General features: G+C 45.1%; 4 protein-coding genes across 4 annotated transcripts in view; 1 reads left to right on the forward strand and 3 right to left on the reverse strand.

The window, feature by feature from the left end:
- Positions 1–20,462, reverse strand: part of LOC144484165 (uncharacterized) — a 385,513-nt gene that overhangs the window by 300,138 nt on the left and 64,913 nt on the right. The gene's annotated exons all lie outside the window — the stretch shown is intronic.
- LOC144484180 (uncharacterized) overlaps positions 1–20,462 on the forward strand; it is a 127,967-nt gene that overhangs the window by 66,024 nt on the left and 41,481 nt on the right. The window lies entirely within an intron of this gene.
- On the reverse strand, positions 309–4,260 carry LOC144484155 (uncharacterized). Its single transcript, XM_078202698.1, has 2 exons — positions 4,128–4,260; positions 309–3,787 (listed from the first exon to the last, which is right to left on the reverse strand). The coding sequence occupies exon 2, from the start codon at positions 3,458–3,460 to the stop codon at positions 2,726–2,728; it is 735 nt and encodes a 244-aa protein (XP_078058824.1). The 5' UTR covers positions 3,461–3,787; positions 4,128–4,260; the 3' UTR covers positions 309–2,725.
- LOC144484147 (uncharacterized) lies at positions 13,268–19,441 on the reverse strand. The gene is made up of 2 exons (XM_078202688.1): positions 19,381–19,441; positions 13,268–17,474 (listed from the first exon to the last, which is right to left on the reverse strand). The coding sequence occupies exon 2, from the start codon at positions 17,110–17,112 to the stop codon at positions 15,946–15,948; it is 1,167 nt and encodes a 388-aa protein (XP_078058814.1). The 5' UTR covers positions 17,113–17,474; positions 19,381–19,441; the 3' UTR covers positions 13,268–15,945.

The raw sequence follows: 20,462 nt of genomic DNA on the forward strand, positions 1-20,462 counted from the left end.
TGGGAAGCAAACTATTAAACCTCCTCTGAACCACTTTCAATGCATTTGTATCATTTCTTAAACAGGAGACAAAGCTGCACCGAGTGTTCAAGATGCAGTTTCAGCAACGCCCTGTACAACTGAAGCATAATATCTTTACTTCTTTGTTCAATTTCTCTCGTAATAAAGGAGAGCATTCCATTTGTAAGAAGTTTAATTTATTTGAACTAAGATTTATGGGGGTTCTCTTGTTTACAATAACCTCCCTCATCGTAAATCACACCAGGTTCCAGTGACTTAACCATGTGGCAAGAAAGAACAATTTAATTGGTGAATTCAGAAAGTTTATTAACCATTAAAAACGTAACAAGTCAGAACGATAAAAGGCAAAGTATCGATCAACAGTTAATAGAGAAAGCTTAACTTTAACAATTGAACAGACTTCTCTCCATCCCTCTCAGACCAGGACATGAAGTGACCGCTCCAAAAACATGGATAACTTGTAAAACCAACAGCTCTCAACACCTCTTTGTAAACATCTCTCTCTCCACCTCTCTCTACCAAATTGCCTTCTCAAGACCACTTTTTTATACTTTAAAAATGCCGAAAGTCCATCTTAGCCAATTCCCATAAATCTTCAATTATAAACTAAAATAGACATGAGTTTTCAGATGATTTGAAAATAAATGAACTGTCTGCTGAAAGGGTTAACTTTTCTACAGAACCAAAAGGGGTGGGGAGTGAGCAGAAAAAATTGGCACACAATAATACTTCTTTGCACAAGTATAAAAATCAAAACAAACTAGATTGTAAACTTCATCTCTGAATTTTTTTGTTATATTCCATTACTTAATTATTTTTATTTGATCAGTTTTTTTAGGGATGGATAACTTCTGTTCTTTATAAACTGATTCACTCATTTTGTTTATTCTACATGGGCTCGGAGAATCAGAACCCAGACTTTATCATCCTTATCCTTTTTCCCCTTTTGCCACCACTCCCTCTGTTTTGCGGGAGGGTCGTGGGGTTTCCAATCAGACCGAATCATTTTATCATAAAAGTTAAATACTGCGGATGCTGGAATCTGAAACAACAACAGAAAATGCTGGAAAAGCTCAGCAGGTCTGACAGCATCTGTGGAGAGAGAATAGAGCCAATGTTTCAGGTATGGATGACCCTTCATAAGAGCTGTTATGAAGTGTCTTCCAGACTTGAAATGTTGGCTGTATTCTCTAATAATTTTATCGATAAGTTTCTTGTTCTTAGTTTCCAAACAGCAGGTAAGAGACCTGTCCAGTCCTCACTCGAGCTCTGATTTTTTCACTGGCCATGCTTGGGTCAGTTTATAACCATTAGAATCTACTCTGAGGTCTGCTTTTCAGTCAGTGCTATTTGGAGTATACCGTTACTGCACCGACTAACGGGTCACATGTCCCTCACAGGTCTTATCACAAATTTGGGATAAAATAATTTAAACAATGCCTGAGAACGCTTTTTAACTTCTTAACCAACTATCTGCCACTGTTTGTTGATTGGTCAGACCTCCTCTTCACAGATTCGGGAATCTCAGCCGCTGAACACCAGCCGGTCCTGGAATAAGATTAATTCTAACTCATTCTGAATAAATATTCCCACCAGGTCCTCTGTTGGGGCCCTGCTAAGCAGCTTTAATGGTCCTTGATTGCAGAAACTGAACAGTCACAGGAATGTGGTCAAGATAGTCCAGTCCCATAATGCCTCACATTCAATCTGCAGTCCTTCAATTATAACAGAATATGTGGCTGTCTGTAGCTGCCTCGGCCACGATCAGCGCCAAAACTGCCTTCCTGAACTGCTACAATGCCTGAGGCGTAAGTACACCCACAGTGCTGTTAGGGAGGGATTTCCAGCTACACATTCCAGACTTTCACTGGGCTGTAGGTGGATACCAGATTGATATATTCCATTCAACCACTCTCAAGGTGAGTTATTCCAATTCCTTTATTGTCCAGGACAATATATTCACAATATCTTTAAAACAGAAATTAAACATTCCCATTTGATTTCAGGTATTAACATATTCTGTTAGTTTGTTCTTTATTGTCGATGTCAGGCTGGGGTTGTTCCCCTTGGAGCAAAGGAGGCTGAGGGGAGATTTGATAGAGGTGGACAAGATTCTGACAGGTTTAGATAAGGTGGACAAAGAAAAGCTGTTCTCATTAGCTGATGAGACAAGGACGAGGGGGGTCACAGATTTATGGTTTTGGGTCAGAGATGCGGGGCGGGGGGAATGGGAGGAAGAATATTTTGATGGAGTGAATGGTAATGACCTGGAACTTGCTGCCTACGAGGGTGGAGGAAGTGGAGACAATAAACAATTACAAAGGAAATTGGATGGGCTTCTGGGGGAGTTTCAAACAGAAATGCTGACTAAATATCTCTGAACTTCCTCACACCTTGTCACTCTGTGATCCTTGTGAAATTTAAAACAAGGTATTCGCAACAAGACTCAAAGAGCATCAGCCCATTGGAGGCAAAGTTGTGAGACCGGCCAGTCCAGCAGAAATAAACCCTCCGACCCTCCGCATTGACTAACTGTGAGAATGAACAAAATGCAGTCCTGGATGTAATTGAGAGCAGAAACAATAACAGCAGAATCCAACCCCTGTGAACTTGTTGGTGCCTCAGCAGCTGTGATGAAATTCTGAACCCTTTTTATACACTGAGCAGGTGGACGGTTTCTCCCCAGTGTAACCTCTCTGATGTCTCAGCAGGTGGGATAACTGAGTGAATTCCTTCCCACACTGAGAGCAGGTGAATGGCCTCTCCCCATGTGAAGTCGCTGGTGTCTCTGCAGGTTGGATGAACGAGCGAAACCCTTCCCACACTGAGAGCAGGTAAACGGCCTCTCCCCGCTGTGAATGCGCTGATGTGTCCGCAGGACGGATGACCGAGTGAATTCCTTCCCACACTGAGAGCAGGTGAACGGCCTCTCCCCGCTGTGAATGCGCTGATGTGTCCGCAGGTCGGATGACCGAGCGAATCTCTTCCCACACTGAGAGCAGGTGAATGGTCTCTCCCCAGTGTGAATTCGCTGGTGTCTCTGCAAAGTGGATGACACGGTGAATCCCTTTCCACACTGAGAGCAGGTGTACGGCCTCTCCCCAGTATGAACGCGTTGATGTGTCTGCAGGTCGGATAACCGAGTGAATCCCTTTCCACACTGAGAGCAGGTGAATGGCCTCGCCCCAGTGTGAATTCGCTGGTGTCTCTGCAAAGTGGATGACACAGTGAATCCCTTTCCACATTGAGAGCAGGTGAACGGTCTCTCTCCAGTGTGAACTCGCTTGTGTGTCTGCAGGTGGGGGAACCGAATGAATCCCTCCCCACACTCAGAGCAGATGAATGGCCTCTCCCCAGTGTGGTTGCGCCGATGAGCATCCAGCAGAGAGGGGTATCTGTATCTCTTCCCACAGTCTGCACATTTCCATGGTTTCTCCATGGTGCAGGTGTCCTTGCCTCTCCTTTGGGTGGCCAATCAGTTGAAGCCTTGTCCACACACAGAACACGGGTACAGTCTCTCCCCGCTGTGAATGGTGTGATATTTATTCAGGCTGTGTAACTGGTTAAAGCTCTTCAGTCAGTGCACTGGAACACTCTCACTTGAATGTGGAAGTGTGTTGGTGCTTTTCCAGTCACACTAATGTTTGAAATCTTTTCAAATCTTCCAGATTCAATGGCCGATGATATTCAGGTCCCAAGGAATATGACTCTGCCAGATCTAGACGTGACGTTCGAGATTTCAGCCTGTGATTCCTCTTTCAATATCCTGCAAAACAAGTTGACACAAGTCATCAGTGTCAGTACAGGATCGAAATTCAGAACAGACAATTCCAGTTTCTATGGAACATTCTTTCTCTCTCAATCCCCAAAAGCTGTAAATCTCCATCCCACACACTCTCCCTCCATTCTCACTCTGCTGTACCTAATATTTACCCTCCCAATTCTCCTGAAGGTGCTGATTGAGGCTGATTGACAGATCCATGCTCACTGCTTCCTGTCCTGGACACAGAGAGCTGAAAATCTCCATGCAGGCTGCCAGACAGATCGATGCCCATATAACTGGACTAACAATGTGTGGAATATACAGACTGGATTCACTTCCTTACCCTTCAGTTGCTGCAAGTCCCCAATTTCCCCAGAATGAGAAAAGAAATGGAAAGGGGGAAACATTGATTTCCTCACAGATGTTGCCCAGAGGCGGAAGTTTCAATCATTGACCAACTTCCGCATTGTGACGGCAAAATGGAACTTAGCCTGAATTAGCCAATAGGAATAAGTCTGTTCCCATGTGACGTCCTGTGGTTCCAGTGCGCAGGCCCGGGCGAACGTCCACGGGAGCCCCGCCCCCACCCATTGTTCCCTTCCCCCTGTACCAGATCCAGCCAAGGTTTCCAGGCAACCGGCTGGCGGCTCCGGCCAGAGCGAGAAGCCGCTCGGTGATCTCCCCCTCCCCCCTCTCTCCACGGCGGCTGCTGCTCCAAAAAGAGACCCGAGAGCGACCGCTGGCGGCAGCCGCACTGCGCCTGCTCCGGACAGCTCGGCTCAGCAGCGCTCTCTGCGCCTGCTCCGGACAGCTCGGCTCAGCAGCGCTCTCTGCGCCTGCGTGCTGGGCTGCCCGCTGAGGGAGTGGGGGAGGGGACTTTGCAAAATCTCTTCCCATCATTTTCTTCCAAGTCCCGCAGTTGGATTTGAAACAGAACAGCTTCTGTTTGTAGCTTCACACAGACTCAAAACTTCACCACAGACTCAAACTTCACACACAGACTCAAACTTCACACACAGACTCAAACTTCACCACAGACTCAAACTTCACACAGACTCAAACTTCACACACAGACTCAAACTTCACACACAGACTCAAACTTCACCACAGACTCAAACTTCACCACAGACTCAAACTTCACACAGACTCAAACTTCACCACAGACTCAAACTTCACCACAGACTCAAACTTCACACACAGACTCAAACTTCACACACAGACTCAAACTTCACACAGACTCAAACTTCACACAGACTCAAACTTCACACAGACTCAAACTTCACCACAGACTCAAACTTCACCACAGACTCAAACTTCACACACAGACTCAAACTTCACACACAGACTCAAACTTCACACACAGACTCAAACTTCACACAGACTCAAACTTCACCACAGACTCAAACTTCACACACAGACTCAAACTTCACCACAGACTCAAACTTCACCACAGACTCAAACTTCACCACAGACTCCAACTTCACCACAGACTCAAACTTCACACAGACTCAAACTTCACCACAGACTCAAACTTCACACAGACTCAAACTTCACCACAGACTCAAACTTCACCACAGACTCAAACTTCACACACAGACTCAAACTTCACACACAGACTCAAACTTCACACACAGACTCAAACTTCACACAGACTCAAACTTCACCACAGACTCAAACTTCACACACAGACTCAAACTTCACCACAGACTCAAACTTCACCACAGACTCAAACTTCACCACAGACTCCAACTTCACCACAGACTCAAACTTCACACACAGACTCAAACTTCACACACAGACTCAAACTTCACCACAGACTCAAACTTCACCACAGACTCAAACTTCACACAGACTCAAACTTCACCACAGACTCAAACTTCACACACAGACTCAAACTTCACCACAGACTCAAACTTCACCACAGACTCAAACTTCACCACAGACTCCAACTTCACCACAGACTCAAACTTCACACAGACTCAAACTTCACACACAGACTCAAACTTCACCACAGACTCAAACTTCACACAGACTCAAACTTCACACACAGACTCAAACTTCACACACAGACTCAAACTTCACCACAGACTCAAACTTCACCACAGACTCAAACTTCACACAGACTCAAACTTCACCACAGACTCAAACTTCACACACAGACTCAAACTTCACACACAGTCTCAAACTTCACCACAGACTCAAACTTCACACACAGACTCAAACTTCACCACAGACTCAAACTTCACCACAGACTCAAACTTCACACACAGACTCAAACTTCACCACAGACTCAAACTTCACCACAGACTCAAACTTCACCACAGACTCAAACTTCACCACAGACTCAAACTTCACACACAGACTCAAACTTCACCACAGACTCAAACTTCACCACAGACTCAAACTTCACCACAGACTCCAACTTCACCACAGACTCAAACTTCACACACAGACTCAAACTTCACACACAGACTCAAACTTCACACACAGACTCCAACTTCCTCCTCTGGACAACATCTGTGAGGAAAACACTTTCTTTCTCTCCTGGGAAATACAGAGACAGAGAAATTCTCTGGAACTGGAATTAGAGCCAAATATACTGAGGGGGAAATGTTTGTGATTTTATGGAACCTGTTTTTATTGTCCGAGCTTTTTAAAGTGTAATTTATCCTGTCTATTCAAATACTGTTTCTTAATGCATGATTCAGTGATGTTAATTTTAGATTAATTTTTAAAGTAAAATTTTTTTTAAATGAAACATTGTCTTTCAGTTTATTCAATTGTGATTTGTGGGAATGTGTTTATTATAAGGTGACCATGAGGATCGTAACAACATTGATATGTCTGGTGTTGTTATATGGTGCATATGATGTGGAGATGCCGGTGTTGGACTGGGGTGGGCACAGTAAGAAGTCTCACAACACCTGGTTAAAGTCCAACGGGTTTATTTGGAATCACGAGCTTTCAGCGCGCTGCTCCTTCTCACCTGATGAAGGGGCAGCGCTGTGAAAGCTTGTGATTCCAAATAAACCTGTTGGACTTTAACCTGGTGTTGTGAGACTTCTTACTATATGGTGCATATTGGGTATATTATTTATGGATTTGTATTACAGTTGATGTTGTTTAATTCCAGAATAGTATTGTAACTACTCTGTATATTTTCCAGTCAAAGAGTCAGCAGAGCACAAGATAAATCAATTCAGCAGCTTGAGTCCGTGCCCAGTCTCTGTCGGGGAATCCACTCAGTGCCATTTTTCCTCCATATCCCTGTTCCCCAGTACGTTTAATTCCTTCAAGTGCCCGACAAATTTTATTTTGAAATCACTGGTCGTCTCCACTTCCACCACTCTCATCGTCAGTGAGTTCCAGAACATGATTGCTTGCTCCCGAAGTCAAGTTCTTCCGCATCCATCTGTCATAGAATCATAGAAACCCTACAGTACAGAAAGAGGCCATTCGGCCCATCGAGTCTGCACCGACCACAATCCCACCCAGGCTCTACCCCCATATCCCTACATATTTTACCCACTAATCCCTCTAATCTATGCATCCCAGGACACTAAGGGGCAATTTTAACATGGCCAATCAACCTAACCCGCACATCTTTGGACTTTAATCTCTAATCTCTAATCATGTATCTCTAATCATGTAATAGAGTTCTGAATATTGCTTACATTTTTAGTCCACTAAATATGCAAATTTTTTATATGCTTAGACACAAGCCTGTGTGAAGATTTCGGGAATACGTGTCCTGTACATGAAACAGTCAGCATGGATCTGTCGATTAGGATGAATCAGCACCCTCAGGACAATGTCTATTTCAGGTCCAGCAAAGTGAGAATGGAGGGATGAAGGTTTACAAATTTTCAAGAATGAGAGGAAAGAATGTTCCACAGAAACTAGAATTGTCTGTTCTGAGTTTTTATCCTGTACTGACAGCAATGATTCTTGTGAATTTCTTTCACAGGCTATTAGAAGGGGAGAATTTACAGACACAAATCTCAACAAACATGACGTTAGGATCTGACAGAGTCACCCAATTATTCAGGATCTGAATACCATCGGCATTTGAAACTAGAATGGGAAATGTTTGTCTGTCCCTTCAAACTGTTTAAACATCAGTGTGACTGGAAAATCACTGAGACACATTCACTCGAGTGAGAGTATTCCAGTGAACTGACTGTGGAAAGAGCTTTAACCAGTTACACAGCCTGGAAAAGATTGAAGGATTCACAGTGAGGAGAGAGACCATGTATGTGTTAACTGTGGGGTCAAACCTTCATCTGAACCTGGAGATGTACAAAGACACTCAGACCATGGAAATGTAGGGACTGTGGGAAGGGATTCAATTGTCCCTCGAAGCTGGAAACCCTTCGATGCAGCCACACTGTGGAGACACCGTTCACCTGCTCTGAGTTTGGAAGGGGATTTTGTGATTCATCCACCCTGAGGAATCACCAGCGACTTCACATCAGGGAGAGGCCATTCACCTGCTCTGAGTGTGGGAAGAAATTCAGCGATTCGTCTGCCCTGCTGACACACCAGTGGGTTCACAATGGGGAGAGACCATTCACCTGTTGTGTGTGTGGAAAGGGATTCACTCAGTCATCTACCCTGCAGAATCACCAGCGATTTCACACGGGTGAGGGACTGTCCCCCTGCTCAGAGCGTGGGAAGGGATTCACTCACTCATCCCTCCCGCTGACACACCAACGCATTCACACTGGGCCGAGGCCATTCATCTGCTCCGAGTGTGGGAAGGGATTCACTCAGTTATCTCGTCTGCTGAGACACAAACGATTACACACTGGGGAAAGGCCATTCATCTGATGTGTGTGTGGGAAGTGACTCAGTCAATCATCCAGTCTGCTGGAATACTGAGGCACCTCCCCCAATAAGAAACCTGTTCAATGCTCTGACTGTGGGAGCTGCTTTAAAACCTGAGCCTACCTCAGGGTCGACCAGCGCATTCACACTGAGGAGACCCCGTTCAGGCACTCTCACTGTGCAAAGAGGTTTAGAACATCATCTGACCTACTGAAACATCAGGGAATTCACACTGGGGAGAGACCCTGATAATTCCCACTCACTTTCAGCGATTTCTCATAAAACCTACCAGATTGGAAGCTTCTGCCTGAAATTTTATTTTCCCTCAGTTTCCAAACTGAGACCATTCACCTGCTCAGTGTGTGGGAAAGGATTCACTTGTTCACCCAAGCTGCTGAGACACCATGGCAGTCACACCCATTAGTGATCTTTTGGATGCTCTGACTGTGGCTGTTAATTATATCAATAGAGGTGAAGTTTATTCAGATGGAGGGCACTGATTAGATAGTTATAATGAGCGGGTAAAAAGTGGGACTCACTAATATAACTTGGAGTCAGAGTTGAACCTGTAATGTTTGATTCTGTGAACAAATCTATACCAAATAAAGATTGACTCCACCCCAAGGCTGTCAGGATTATAACATGGTAACAGAAAATGCTTGTCTCATGGTGAAGGTTGGAAACTAAAAGAAAGTATATTTCAGACAGAAGCTTCCAATCCCAGCAGCTTTTGTGAGAAATGACTGAAAGGCAGTGGGAATTGTCAGGGTCTGATTACCTGCCGATGTTCTCGGAGTCTGAACCTTACAACCAGTGGAAGAATGAAGATGTGGACACGGGTTACATCCCGTTCAAGGAGGAAACAAGATCTGGTCTTGGCATTGTCACTTCCTAACACAAGGAAAATCAGCAACAAAGCATTTTCTGATCAGCCAAACTGCAAGTTGATAACTGCACTGGCACGGATGATTCATGTAAAGAATTCACTTCAGGTGGTTGGAGGGTAGAATCCCTGTCAATTGGTCTATGGGAGAAATCCCTAATTCCCCTCTGTGCCGGGCGATCGCCCTCCTGCTTTAAAGGGATACAATTAGTTCCATTTTCAGTCATCAATTATCTGATTGTTCCATGAAAAGAATTGCTCGAAGCAACAAATTATTGGAGATACCAGAAGAGGGTTTCTTCATGTGTAACGTTTGTACGAAGAAGAAAAACCATCTTTCTCTTCGATTTGTTTTGAAACACTGTTTGTGTGAATCTTTGCGATCCCGGTCTGGACTGTTAACGTTTGCAGAGAAATTCGAACACCCAGTGATTAACTGAAAGAATTACATCACAAGATTCCACATTTTTAAACAAAAACAAACTTTACTGTATGTTTAAATAAAATTTAAAAAGACAACACTACAAATTGAATACTACACTCAATAAAGATTTATGATATAAACCTAGTTCTATGTTTTTACCTCACCCCAAGAGTTTCTTTATACTTAACAATATCTTGAAGGTTCATTCACTTCTGTTCCTAGGACCATCCCAAAGGTATGTCAAAGCTCTCCACAATTCACTTTAATTCTCCCCAGTATTCCAGATATTCTCCAAGCTCCAAGAGTTTATGGGAGTCCATCCATTATCTTTTCACTAAACAAGCCTCCAATTTTCCTTTAAGCTCTCAAACTGTGGACTCCTCAGTCCAAACATGGGCTTCACTGCATTCTTGCTGAGGGATTTAAATGTTGGAAACACTCCTGGTTTCTAATGGTCCTCTAGGCTTCTAGTCCCACAGCTGGTTCACAGCTCCTGGTCCCACAACTGGTGGCTTCCAAGCTAACTGCAGACTGTCCGCTGGAACCAGGTCATTGATTGGAAAGGACTCAAAAGGTTCCGGGGAAAAGGCAGGAGAATGGGATTGAGATTTATCAGCCATGATCGAATGGCACAGCAGATTCGATGGGCCGAATAGCCTAATTCTGCTCCTATATCTTATGGTCTAATTCTAACCAAGGCTCCACCCTCAATCACATATCCCCATGGTAACAGAGACCAGGTGGAATGTCCGACAGATATTTCGCTTCAAAACTAAACCTTTTCCCTGAGGTCTTCATGAAGAATTCACCTAACAAAAACAGTGCAATAATTGTCAGACCCAATGTCTCCAGCTAAAAGATCCAGCTGACCTTTTACAGTTCTTACTTCTCGAGTTTTGACTTCTTAAACCAACATGGGCCATGCTTTGTGACTGCGAATTCCCTGAGGGTATTTTTGTCAGATTCTCAATCCAGGTTTTCCATTTTTTAAAAGCGATTCTTGCAACTAATTCATATTTCTAAAACATAGGAATTATAAAATTAGATTTTTGTAACAAAAACAGGAAGAAATGGAAATGTATCACCTTCATAATATCCCATTTAGAATATTACAATGTACAACATGCTGTATATCTTAACAACAGCCATGATCTTATTGAATGGTGGAGCAGGCTCGAAGGGCCAAATGGCCAACTCCTGTTCCTAAATCCACTGTTTTCCTCTGTTGATCTATCTTATAACCTGCAATAGACATAATAATCCCCCCATTGTCCACTTCACATTCACAAGTCCAGCTTGGTAACAGCACACTGCTGGGTTCCATGTCCAGGAATCTCAGTCCACTGAAGATGGAAATTACTGCTTGCAGTCTTTTCTGAAACTTTTCTTTTTACAATAATTATAATCCAAAGTTCCTCCTGCAAAAGGAGAGTCTTCATTGCTGTTCATTTGTGAATTTTCAAGTTCTAGTTTGAAAACAGTCTGTTCAGAGTTCACATTTTGAAATTTATTTTCTTCCATGTTTAAATCCAGAGAGAATATTCCACTCAATTCCACATTGAAATCGACTTCTTCTTGCTCAGTTATAGCTGATTCCTTTATTGTCCAGGACAATATATTCACAATATCTTTAAAACAGAAATTAAACATTCCCATTTGATTCCAGACAGTAACATATTCTGTTGGTTTGTTCTTTATTGTCAATATCAGGCTGGGTTGTTCCCCTTGGAGCAAAGGAGGTTGAGGGGAGATTTGATAGAGGTGGACAAGATTCTGACAGGTTTAGATAATCATAGAAATCATAGAAATCATAGAAACCCTACAGTGCAGAAGGAGGCCATTCGGCCCATCGAGTCTGCACCGACCACAATCCCACCCAGGCCCTATCCCCACATATTTTACCCGCTAATCCCTCTAACCTACACATCCCAGGACTCTCAGGGGCAATTTTTAACCCTGCCAATCAACCTAACCCGCACATCTTTGGACTGTGGGAGGAAACCGGAGCACCCGGAGGAAACCCACGCAGACACGAGGAGAATGTGCAAACTCCACACAGACAGTGACCCGAGCCGGGAATTGAACCCGGGACCCTGGAGCTGTGAAGCAGCAGTGCTAACCACTGTGCTACCGTACTACCGTACCGTACCGTGGACAAAGAAAAGCTGTTCCCATTAGCTGAAGGGACAAGGACGAGGGGGGACACAGATTTCTTGTTTTGGGTCAGAGATGCAAGGGGGGTGGGGGGGAGATGTGAGGAAGAATATTCTGATGCAGCGAATGGTAATGACCTGAAACTCGCTGCCTACGAGGGTGGAGGAAGTGGAGACAATAAACAATTACAAAGGAAATTGGATGAGCATTTGGGATGTTCCAGACAGAACGAAGAACAAAGAAAATTTTGTTTTCTCAAAGAAAACAAAAAAAAACAAAAAAAAGAACAAAGAAAATCCATCAAGACATCATTTGACTGAGTGTGGCAGAAAGGGACCTACACAGGGTTGGAGTCGGTGGGATTTGGCGGGGGGAACTCTCCACCGGTTGGGGATATACCAGGTACAGACGATGATGGCTGTGGTTGTTGGAGGTCAGTCATCACTGCAAGGGTCACTGCAGGGTTCATCTAAAACTCTGCTGGCCATGTTTAAACTCACATTAAGTGTTATTCCACTATCACCCTTGTGCACGATGATCCACCCAGTAAAGCAACAACTTAATATTAAAATTCTCATCCTTGGTTTCAAATCACTCCATGACCTTGCCTGTCCCAATATCTATAATCTCCGATAAGCCCCACAACCCTCAATATATTACACTGCTCTAATTCTGGTCTTTAGTTTGTCCCTGACCTTGCTTCACCATTGCAAGCTCTACCTTCAGTTGCTTAGGCTCCAACCTCTGGAGTATCATCCCTACACGTCCCCAACTCTCCAACTCGCTTTACTCCTTTAACACACCCCTTAAAATCTACACTTCGACCAAACTTTTGGTCATCTAACCTAATATCTTCTTTGTGGCTCAATGTCATACTTTATTTTACAATGCTCCCTGGATGTTTTATTATTTCAAGGCACTATATAAATATATTTTGTTGATCCTCATGTCTCCTGGGCCTAATCATTTTCAGCGGCTTCATTAATTATCGTCTCCCCACCGTAGGGTCGGAAACAGGGATGTTCACTGATGATTGCAGTGTATATTACCATTCACAACTCTGAATACTGAAGCTGCCCGCATGCAGCGCAGGACCAGGACAACATTCAGGTTGGAGCTGATTGTCAATTCATACTGACACCACATAATTATCAGGAAATATCTATTTCCAGCAAGAAAATCTAACCATCCTCCCTTGATATTCAATGGCATTACCATCAGTGAATGTCCCACCAGCAATAACTTTGGGGTTACCATTGACCAGTCATTTAAATACTGTGGTTACAAGAGCAGATCAGAGGTTGGGAGTTTTGTGGCAGGTTACTCACTTAATGACTCCCCAAAGGCTTGCCATGATTCACAAGGTATAAATCAGGAGTAAGGTGGAATATTCCCTACCTGGATGAGTGTATCTGCAACAATTTTGTAGATCCTATCCAGGACAAAGTAGCCCGCCTGATCAGCATCTCAAATACCACCTTAAACATTCACTCTCCACCATTAGCCCACAATGGTGGCAGTGTATCCCACATATTAGATGCACTGCAAGAAATCACCAAGGCTGTTTTCACAGCATGTTTGAAGTCGGAAAATATACCTCTATAGGCTGGTATGAGTCAAAATACAGTCATGCTTTATTCTCATAAGCTTATGGGAGAACTTGACCCCTTGAAAGCGGAAGCCAAAGTTCTCTCTGAACACAAGAAGCATGGATATTTATACATCAGGGTTCCCAATACAAGTCATGAAGCAAAGTCCAGTTAACAGTCCTTGATCATAAATTATAGTTCCTTTAACAGCTTCTGATAGTCTCTGGATCATGGTTAGAGACCATCTGGTATCCTTGGGTCATAAAGCACAATTCTCCTGGTAGTCGAAGCCAAGGTGTCACCTCTGGTCCCCTGCTCTTCCCGCAGCGTTTCCTTTGAAGTGACTGAGTGCAACTGTCCCAGTGGGAGTCCTCCTTCAAACGGCCATTCTCACACTCTACCATTTGCTTCCTTTGTTTAAATCATACACAAGCCTACGAGAAAGAAAGACTTATCCCCTAACATCTATATTTAACTGTCTGTTTTATCAGAATGATATAAACAAGCGAGGGAACCATGAACAAATGGCTTATACGAAAAGTAAAAGATGAAAGACATGAACAAATGGCTTGTATTACTACCAGGAGCAATATAAACAAAAAGGAGGCACGCCACAAGGAAGGGCTATGTTTGTGATACATTCCAGGTACAAAGTTCAACCTTTTAGGCACAAAATACATTGAGTACAAAAAACATTAACCCTTTCCCTTCTTCAATGTTCCAAACCCTAACTTCTACCACTTGAAAAACAAGTGCAGCCAGCGTATGGGAATGCCACCATCTGTAAATTGTACTCCACATCACATACCATTCTGACTTGAAAATCAATCACCATTCCTTCTCTGTCACTGCATCAAATTCCTGGAACTCCCTAACAGCGTTGTGGGTATACCTACACCAGATGGATTGCAGCGATTCAAGAAAGTGGCTCATTTTCTTTACAAGAGCAATCAGTGATGCGCAATGAATGTTGGCCTTGCCAGTCACATTCACATCCCCTGAAAGAATAAAACAAAATCCTCATCCCTGGTATCATTCTCAGCCATGAGTACTGCAGTTATCAATGAACAGCTCCGCTTTTGACTTTATGATGGGGGGAGGGTCATTGGTGGAGCAATGTCAAGACACATCTTAAAGTCACTATCGTATCTGCTTCCACGACCTTCCCCGGCAACGAGTTCCAGGCACCCACCACCCTCAGTGTAAAAAACCTGCCTCGTACATCTCCTTTAAACCTTGCCCCTCACACCTTAAACCTATGCCCCTGGTAACTGACTCTTCCACCGTGGGAAAAAGCTTCTGATTATCCACTCTGTCCATGCCCCTCATAATCTTGTAGACTTCTATCAGGTTGCCCTCCTCAACCTCCGTTGTTCCAGTGAGAACAAACCACGTTTCTCCAACTTCTCCTCATAGCTAATGCCCTCCACACCAGGCAATATCCTGATAAATATTTTCCGTACGCTCTCCAAAGCCTCCACATCCTTCTGGTAGTGTGGTGACCAGAATTGAACACTAGATTCCAAGTGCGGTTTAACTCAGGTTCTATAAAGCTGCAACATGACTTGCCAATTTTTAAACTCAATGCCCCGGCCGATGAAGGCAAGCATGCCGTATGCCTTCTTGACTATCTTCCCCACCTGCATTGCCACTTTCAATGAACTGTGTACCTGTACACCCAGATCCCTCTGCCTATCAATACTCTGAAGGGTTCTGCCATTTACTGTATATTTCCCATCTGTATTAGACCTTCCAAAATGCATTACCTCACATTTCTCCAGATTAAACTTCATCTGCCATTTCTTCGCCCAAGTCTCCAACTGATCTATATCCTGCTGTATCCTCTGCCGGTCCCCATCGCTATCCGCAATTCCACCAACCTTTGTGCCGTCCACAAACTTACCAATCAAACCAGTTACATTTTCCTCCAAATCATTTATATATATTACAAACATCAAAAGTCCCAGCACTGATCCCTGAGGAATGTCACTTGTCACAGCCCTCCATTCAGAAAGGTACCTTTGCACTGCCAACCTCTGTTTTCTTCTGACTAAATATCTCGAAACTTCCTAACACCCTGTCACTCTGTGATCCTTGTGACATTTGAAACCAGCTATTCACAAAAAGACTCAAAGAGCATCAGCCCACTGGAGGCAGAGACCAGCCAGTCCAGCACAAAGAAACTCTCTGACCCTTCCCATTGACCAACTGTGAGAATGAACAAAATGCAGTCCTGGATGCAACTGAGAGCAGAAACAATAACAGCAGAATCCTACCCCTGGAATCACTCGTGAACTTGTTGATGTCTCAGCAGCTGGGATGAAACTCTGAATCCCTTCCCACACTGAGAGCAGGTGAACGGCCTCTCCCCAGTGTGAACTCGCTGGTGTGTCTGTAGGTCAGATGAGTTTGTGAATCCCTTCCCACACTGAGAGCAGATGAATGGTCTCTCCCCAGTATGGAATCGCTGGTGTATCCTCAGGTGGGATGACCGAATGAATCCCTTCCCACACTGAGAGCAGGTGAACGGTCTCTCCCCAGTGTGAACTCGCTGGTGTCTCTGCAGGTGGGATGATCGAGTGAATCCCTCCCCACATTGAGAGCAGGTAAATGGCCTCTCTCCAGTGTGAACTCGCTGGTGTGACTGCAGGTTGGATGACCAAGTGAATCCCTCCCCACACTGAGAGCAGGTGAATGGCCTCTCCCCAGTGTGAACTCGCTGGTGTGTCTGCAGGCTGGATAACTCAATGAATCCCTTCCCACACTGAGAGCAGGTGAATGGCCTCTCCCCAGTGTGAACTCGCTGGTGTGTCTGCAGGCTGGATAACTGAGTGAATCCCTTCCCACACTGAGAGCAGGTGAATGGCCTCTCCCCAGTGTGAACTCGCTGGTGTGTCTGCAGGCTGGATAACTCAATGAATCCCTTCCCACACTGAGAGCAGGTGAATGGCCTCTCCCCAGTGTGAACTCGCTGGTGTGTCTGCAGGCTGGATAACTGAGTGAATCCCTTCCCACACTGAGAGCAGGTGAACGGCCTCTCTCCAGTGTGAACTCGCTGGTGTCTCTGCAGGCTGGATAACTCAATGAATCCCTTCCCACACTGAGAGCAGGTGAATGGCCTCTCCCCAGTGTGAACTCGCTGGTGTGTCTGCAGGCTGGATAACTGAGTGAATCCCTTCCCACACTGAGAGCAGGTGAACGGCCTCTCCCCAGTGTGAACTCGCTGGTGTGTCCGCAGGTGGGATAACCGAGTGAATCCCTTCCCACACTGAGAGCAGGTGAATGGCCTCTCCCCAGTGTGAACTCGCTGGTGTGTCCGTAAGCTGGATAACTGATTAAATCCCTTCTCACACTGAGAGCAGGTGAATGGCCTCTCCCCAGTGTGGCTGCGCCGATGAACTTCCAGCTCTGATGGGACTCCGTATCCCTTCCCACAGTCCCACATTTCCATGGTTTCTCCATGATGCAGGTGTCCTTGCCTCTCTCTTGGGTGGACAATTAGTTGAAACTTCGTCCACACACAGAACAAGATTACAGTCTCCACCCGCTGTGAATGGTGTGATATTTATTCAGACTGTGTAACTGGTTAAAGCTCTTTAGTCAGTGCAGTGGAACACTCTCACTCAAGTGTGGCAGTGTGTTGATGCTTTTTCACTCACACTGACATTTCAAATCTTTTCAAATCGACAGACTGGACAATCATTTCTCCTCCTGGATTCAAAGTCCGATGATATTGAGGTCCCAAGGGATATGACTCTGTCACGTCTAGACGTGACGTTTGAGATTTCAGCCTCTGATTCCACTTTCAATATCCTGGAAAATGAGTTTCCAAAAGTCATCAGTGTCAGTACAGGATAGAAATTCAGAACAGACAATTTCTATGGAACATTCTTTCCTCTCTCATTTCCCAAAACCTGGAAATCTCCATCCCACACACTCTCTCCCCATTCTCAGCAGGTCTGGCAGCATCTGTATGGAGAGAAAAGAACTGATGTTTCAGAGCTTTGACAAAGGGTCATCTCGACAAGAAACATCAACTCTTTTCTCTCCTTACAAATGCTGCTAGAACTGCTGAGATTTTCCAGCATTTTCTCTCTTGGTTTCAGATTCCAGCATCCGCAGTAATTTGCTTTTATAAGGCTGCAGATACCTCCTCCCAAGTAACATGCGTGTGCCCAAGACATCACCACTTGTTTCCCTTATTTCTTTAGCACCCATGGTGCTCTCCGCAGTAAACACAGAGGAGAAGTATTCATTAAAAATCTCACCCATCTCCTGTGGCTCCACACACAGATGGCCATACTGATTTTTAAGGGGATCTATTCTCTCTCTAGCCACCCTTTTACTCTTAATATAGCTATAGAACCTCTTGGAATTTTCTTTAATCTTACCTGCCAGATCCATATCATACCCTCTTTTTGTCCTCCTGATTTCCCTCTTCAGTATTTTCTTACACTTTTTATAGTCAGAGTGATTCACTTGTCCCCGATTGCCTAAACCCAATGTATGCTTCCTTCTTTTACCTGACCAGAGCCTCAATGTCCCTTGTCTGCCAGAGATCCCTAAATTTACCATTCTTTCCCTTCATCTTAACAGGAATATACTGCCCCTGGACTCTTGATATCACACTTTTAAAACCTCCCATTTGCCAGTCATTCCTTTCCCTTCAAACAAACTCACCTAATCGACATCTGCTCGATCCTGCCTAATGCCCACAAAAGTGGCCCTGCTCCAGTTTAGGGCCTTGACCTGTGAACCTGTCCGATCTTTTTCAAGAACTATTTTGAAACTATTGGTGCTCCCAATCGTGCTCCCTGACTGACACTTCAGTCACTTGCTCGACCTCATTTCTTAACTGTCCAATAGAAAGTGAGTCCAGGAATTGATAATGAAAAATAAGGAGCTGGGAGATGAATTGAACAAGTATTTTGCCTCGGTGTTCACAATAGAGGATACAGTTAAAACTCAGAAACAGCTGGAAATCAGAATAGTAATTTATTAATAATAATGAATAATAAAATACAGTGTAGGAGGAGGCCATTCAGCCCATCGAGCCTGCACCGACAACAATCCCATCCAGGCCCTATCCACATATTTCCCTGTTAATCCCCCTGATACCAAGTGACAATTTATCATAGCCAATCCGTCTAACCGGCACATCTTTGGACTGTGGAAGGAAACCGGAACACCCGGAGGAAACCCACACAGACACGGGGAGAATGTAGAAACTCTGCACAGACAGCGACCCGAGGCTGGAATTGAACCCGGGTCCCTGGCGCTGTTAGGCAGCTGCACTAACCACTGTGCCACCGGGCCACATGTCAGTGCCATCGCCCGACTCCAGCCCAGTCTCAGCTCATCTGGAACCCTCATCCATTTCATTGTGATGTCACACACTCACACCCATTCCATTGTGACCTCATACCCTCACCCATTCCATTGTGACGTCACACCCTCACTCATTCCATTGTGACGTCACACTCTCACCCATTCCATTGTGACGTCAGGGCTTCACTCTCCGATCACAATCCCTGCCGGCCTCCCACATGCAGCCTCAATGGCGGCAGTCAGCCCGGGTCTAACACTACAAGCTGCCGCTCCATGTGGTACAAAGGGGGGGACCGGGAAGTTCATTTCCTGGGTTTAGGTTTGAACAACGTGTTTACAAAGCCTCTCCACCCACCCGCCACATTTATCATTCCCCGCGCGCCCCCTCTACCTCGTATTGATCTCGCTTCCAAGTTAAAACCATCCGCCTTTCCGTCGCCATTACCCGCATTGCGCATGCTTCAGATCCCGCCCCTCATTCACTCCGATTGGCTGGAGGACCAGCCGCTCCCGCTCGGTCCTCCAGCCCTGCCCCCTCTTCCTATTGGTCCGGAGCTGCCGTCAATCAGTGCCCGGGTATTGTGATGTGGAGCATGCGCAGTGTCATTGCTGTCCTTGGCGCTTGTTTGTCCCGGAGAAGCGGAGTCAGCGTTAGGCGGTGGCTGGGAGGATTTGGAAACACTTTGTGGATCCGCAAACCCTTCAGAATCATTGTCAGCTCCCTGGTTTGCAGCTGCGGGGCTTCTCCCTCCCTCCCTCCCGGGAACAGGCCCAGGTTAACGGGCCCATCCTGGCTCAGCCACTGGAGGATGGTTCACATCAGAGGATGGGGGAGGGGGACAATAAATAAGAGGTTACACTTTGGCCTCAAATCAATGAGGACTCTGATCTCTGGGAAGGAAGGAAACCCTGGGAGGTGGGCGGGGAGGATTCACAAACACCCTCTGGAGGCCCCAACACCCCCAGTAAAAAGCTGCAGCTCCCGGGTTTGCAGCTTTTTCCCGGGAGGGAGTTGGGGAAGTTTTGTGGAGACAATTCCCGGCTGGTTCAGTTCGTGGTTCCTGGAGCTCAGAAACCCTGAGTTAGAATCCTGAACCCCACACTGGGTGGTTGTTTTATTAAATACTTTTTATTTATTAATGATCTGTTGAAGAAAATATTAATTTGTTTTGAAAAATCATTTTATAGCACTTGTGAAAATACCCATTAAAACAGCAATTCTCCCAATGTATTTCATAGGATCCCTACAGTGCTGAAGGAGGTTATTCGGCCCGTCGAGTCTGCACTGGCAACAATCCCACCTCGGCCCTATTCCCATAACCCCACATATGTAACCTGCTAATCCCTCTAACCTACTCATCCCAGGACGCGAAGGGGCAATTTAGCAAAGCCAATGCACCTAACTGGCATCTCTTTGGACGATGGGAGGAAACCGGAGCATCTGGAGAAAACCCACGCAGACATGGGGAGAAC

The sequence above is a fragment of the Mustelus asterias genome, unplaced genomic scaffold (genome assembly GCF_964213995.1).
Source record: "Mustelus asterias unplaced genomic scaffold, sMusAst1.hap1.1 HAP1_SCAFFOLD_94, whole genome shotgun sequence".
In the NCBI taxonomy this organism is placed as follows: Eukaryota; Metazoa; Chordata; class Chondrichthyes; order Carcharhiniformes; family Triakidae; genus Mustelus; species Mustelus asterias.

What these genes read in the sequence shown, in the direction of transcription:
- LOC144484155 (XM_078202698.1), bottom strand. Translation starts at nt 3,460, where the DNA reads ATGGAGAAACCATGGAAATGTGCAGACTGTGGGAAGAGATACAGATAC.
- LOC144484147 (XM_078202688.1), bottom strand. Translation starts at nt 17,112, where the DNA reads ATGGAAATGTGGGACTGTGGGAAGGGATACGGAGTCCCATCAGAGCTG.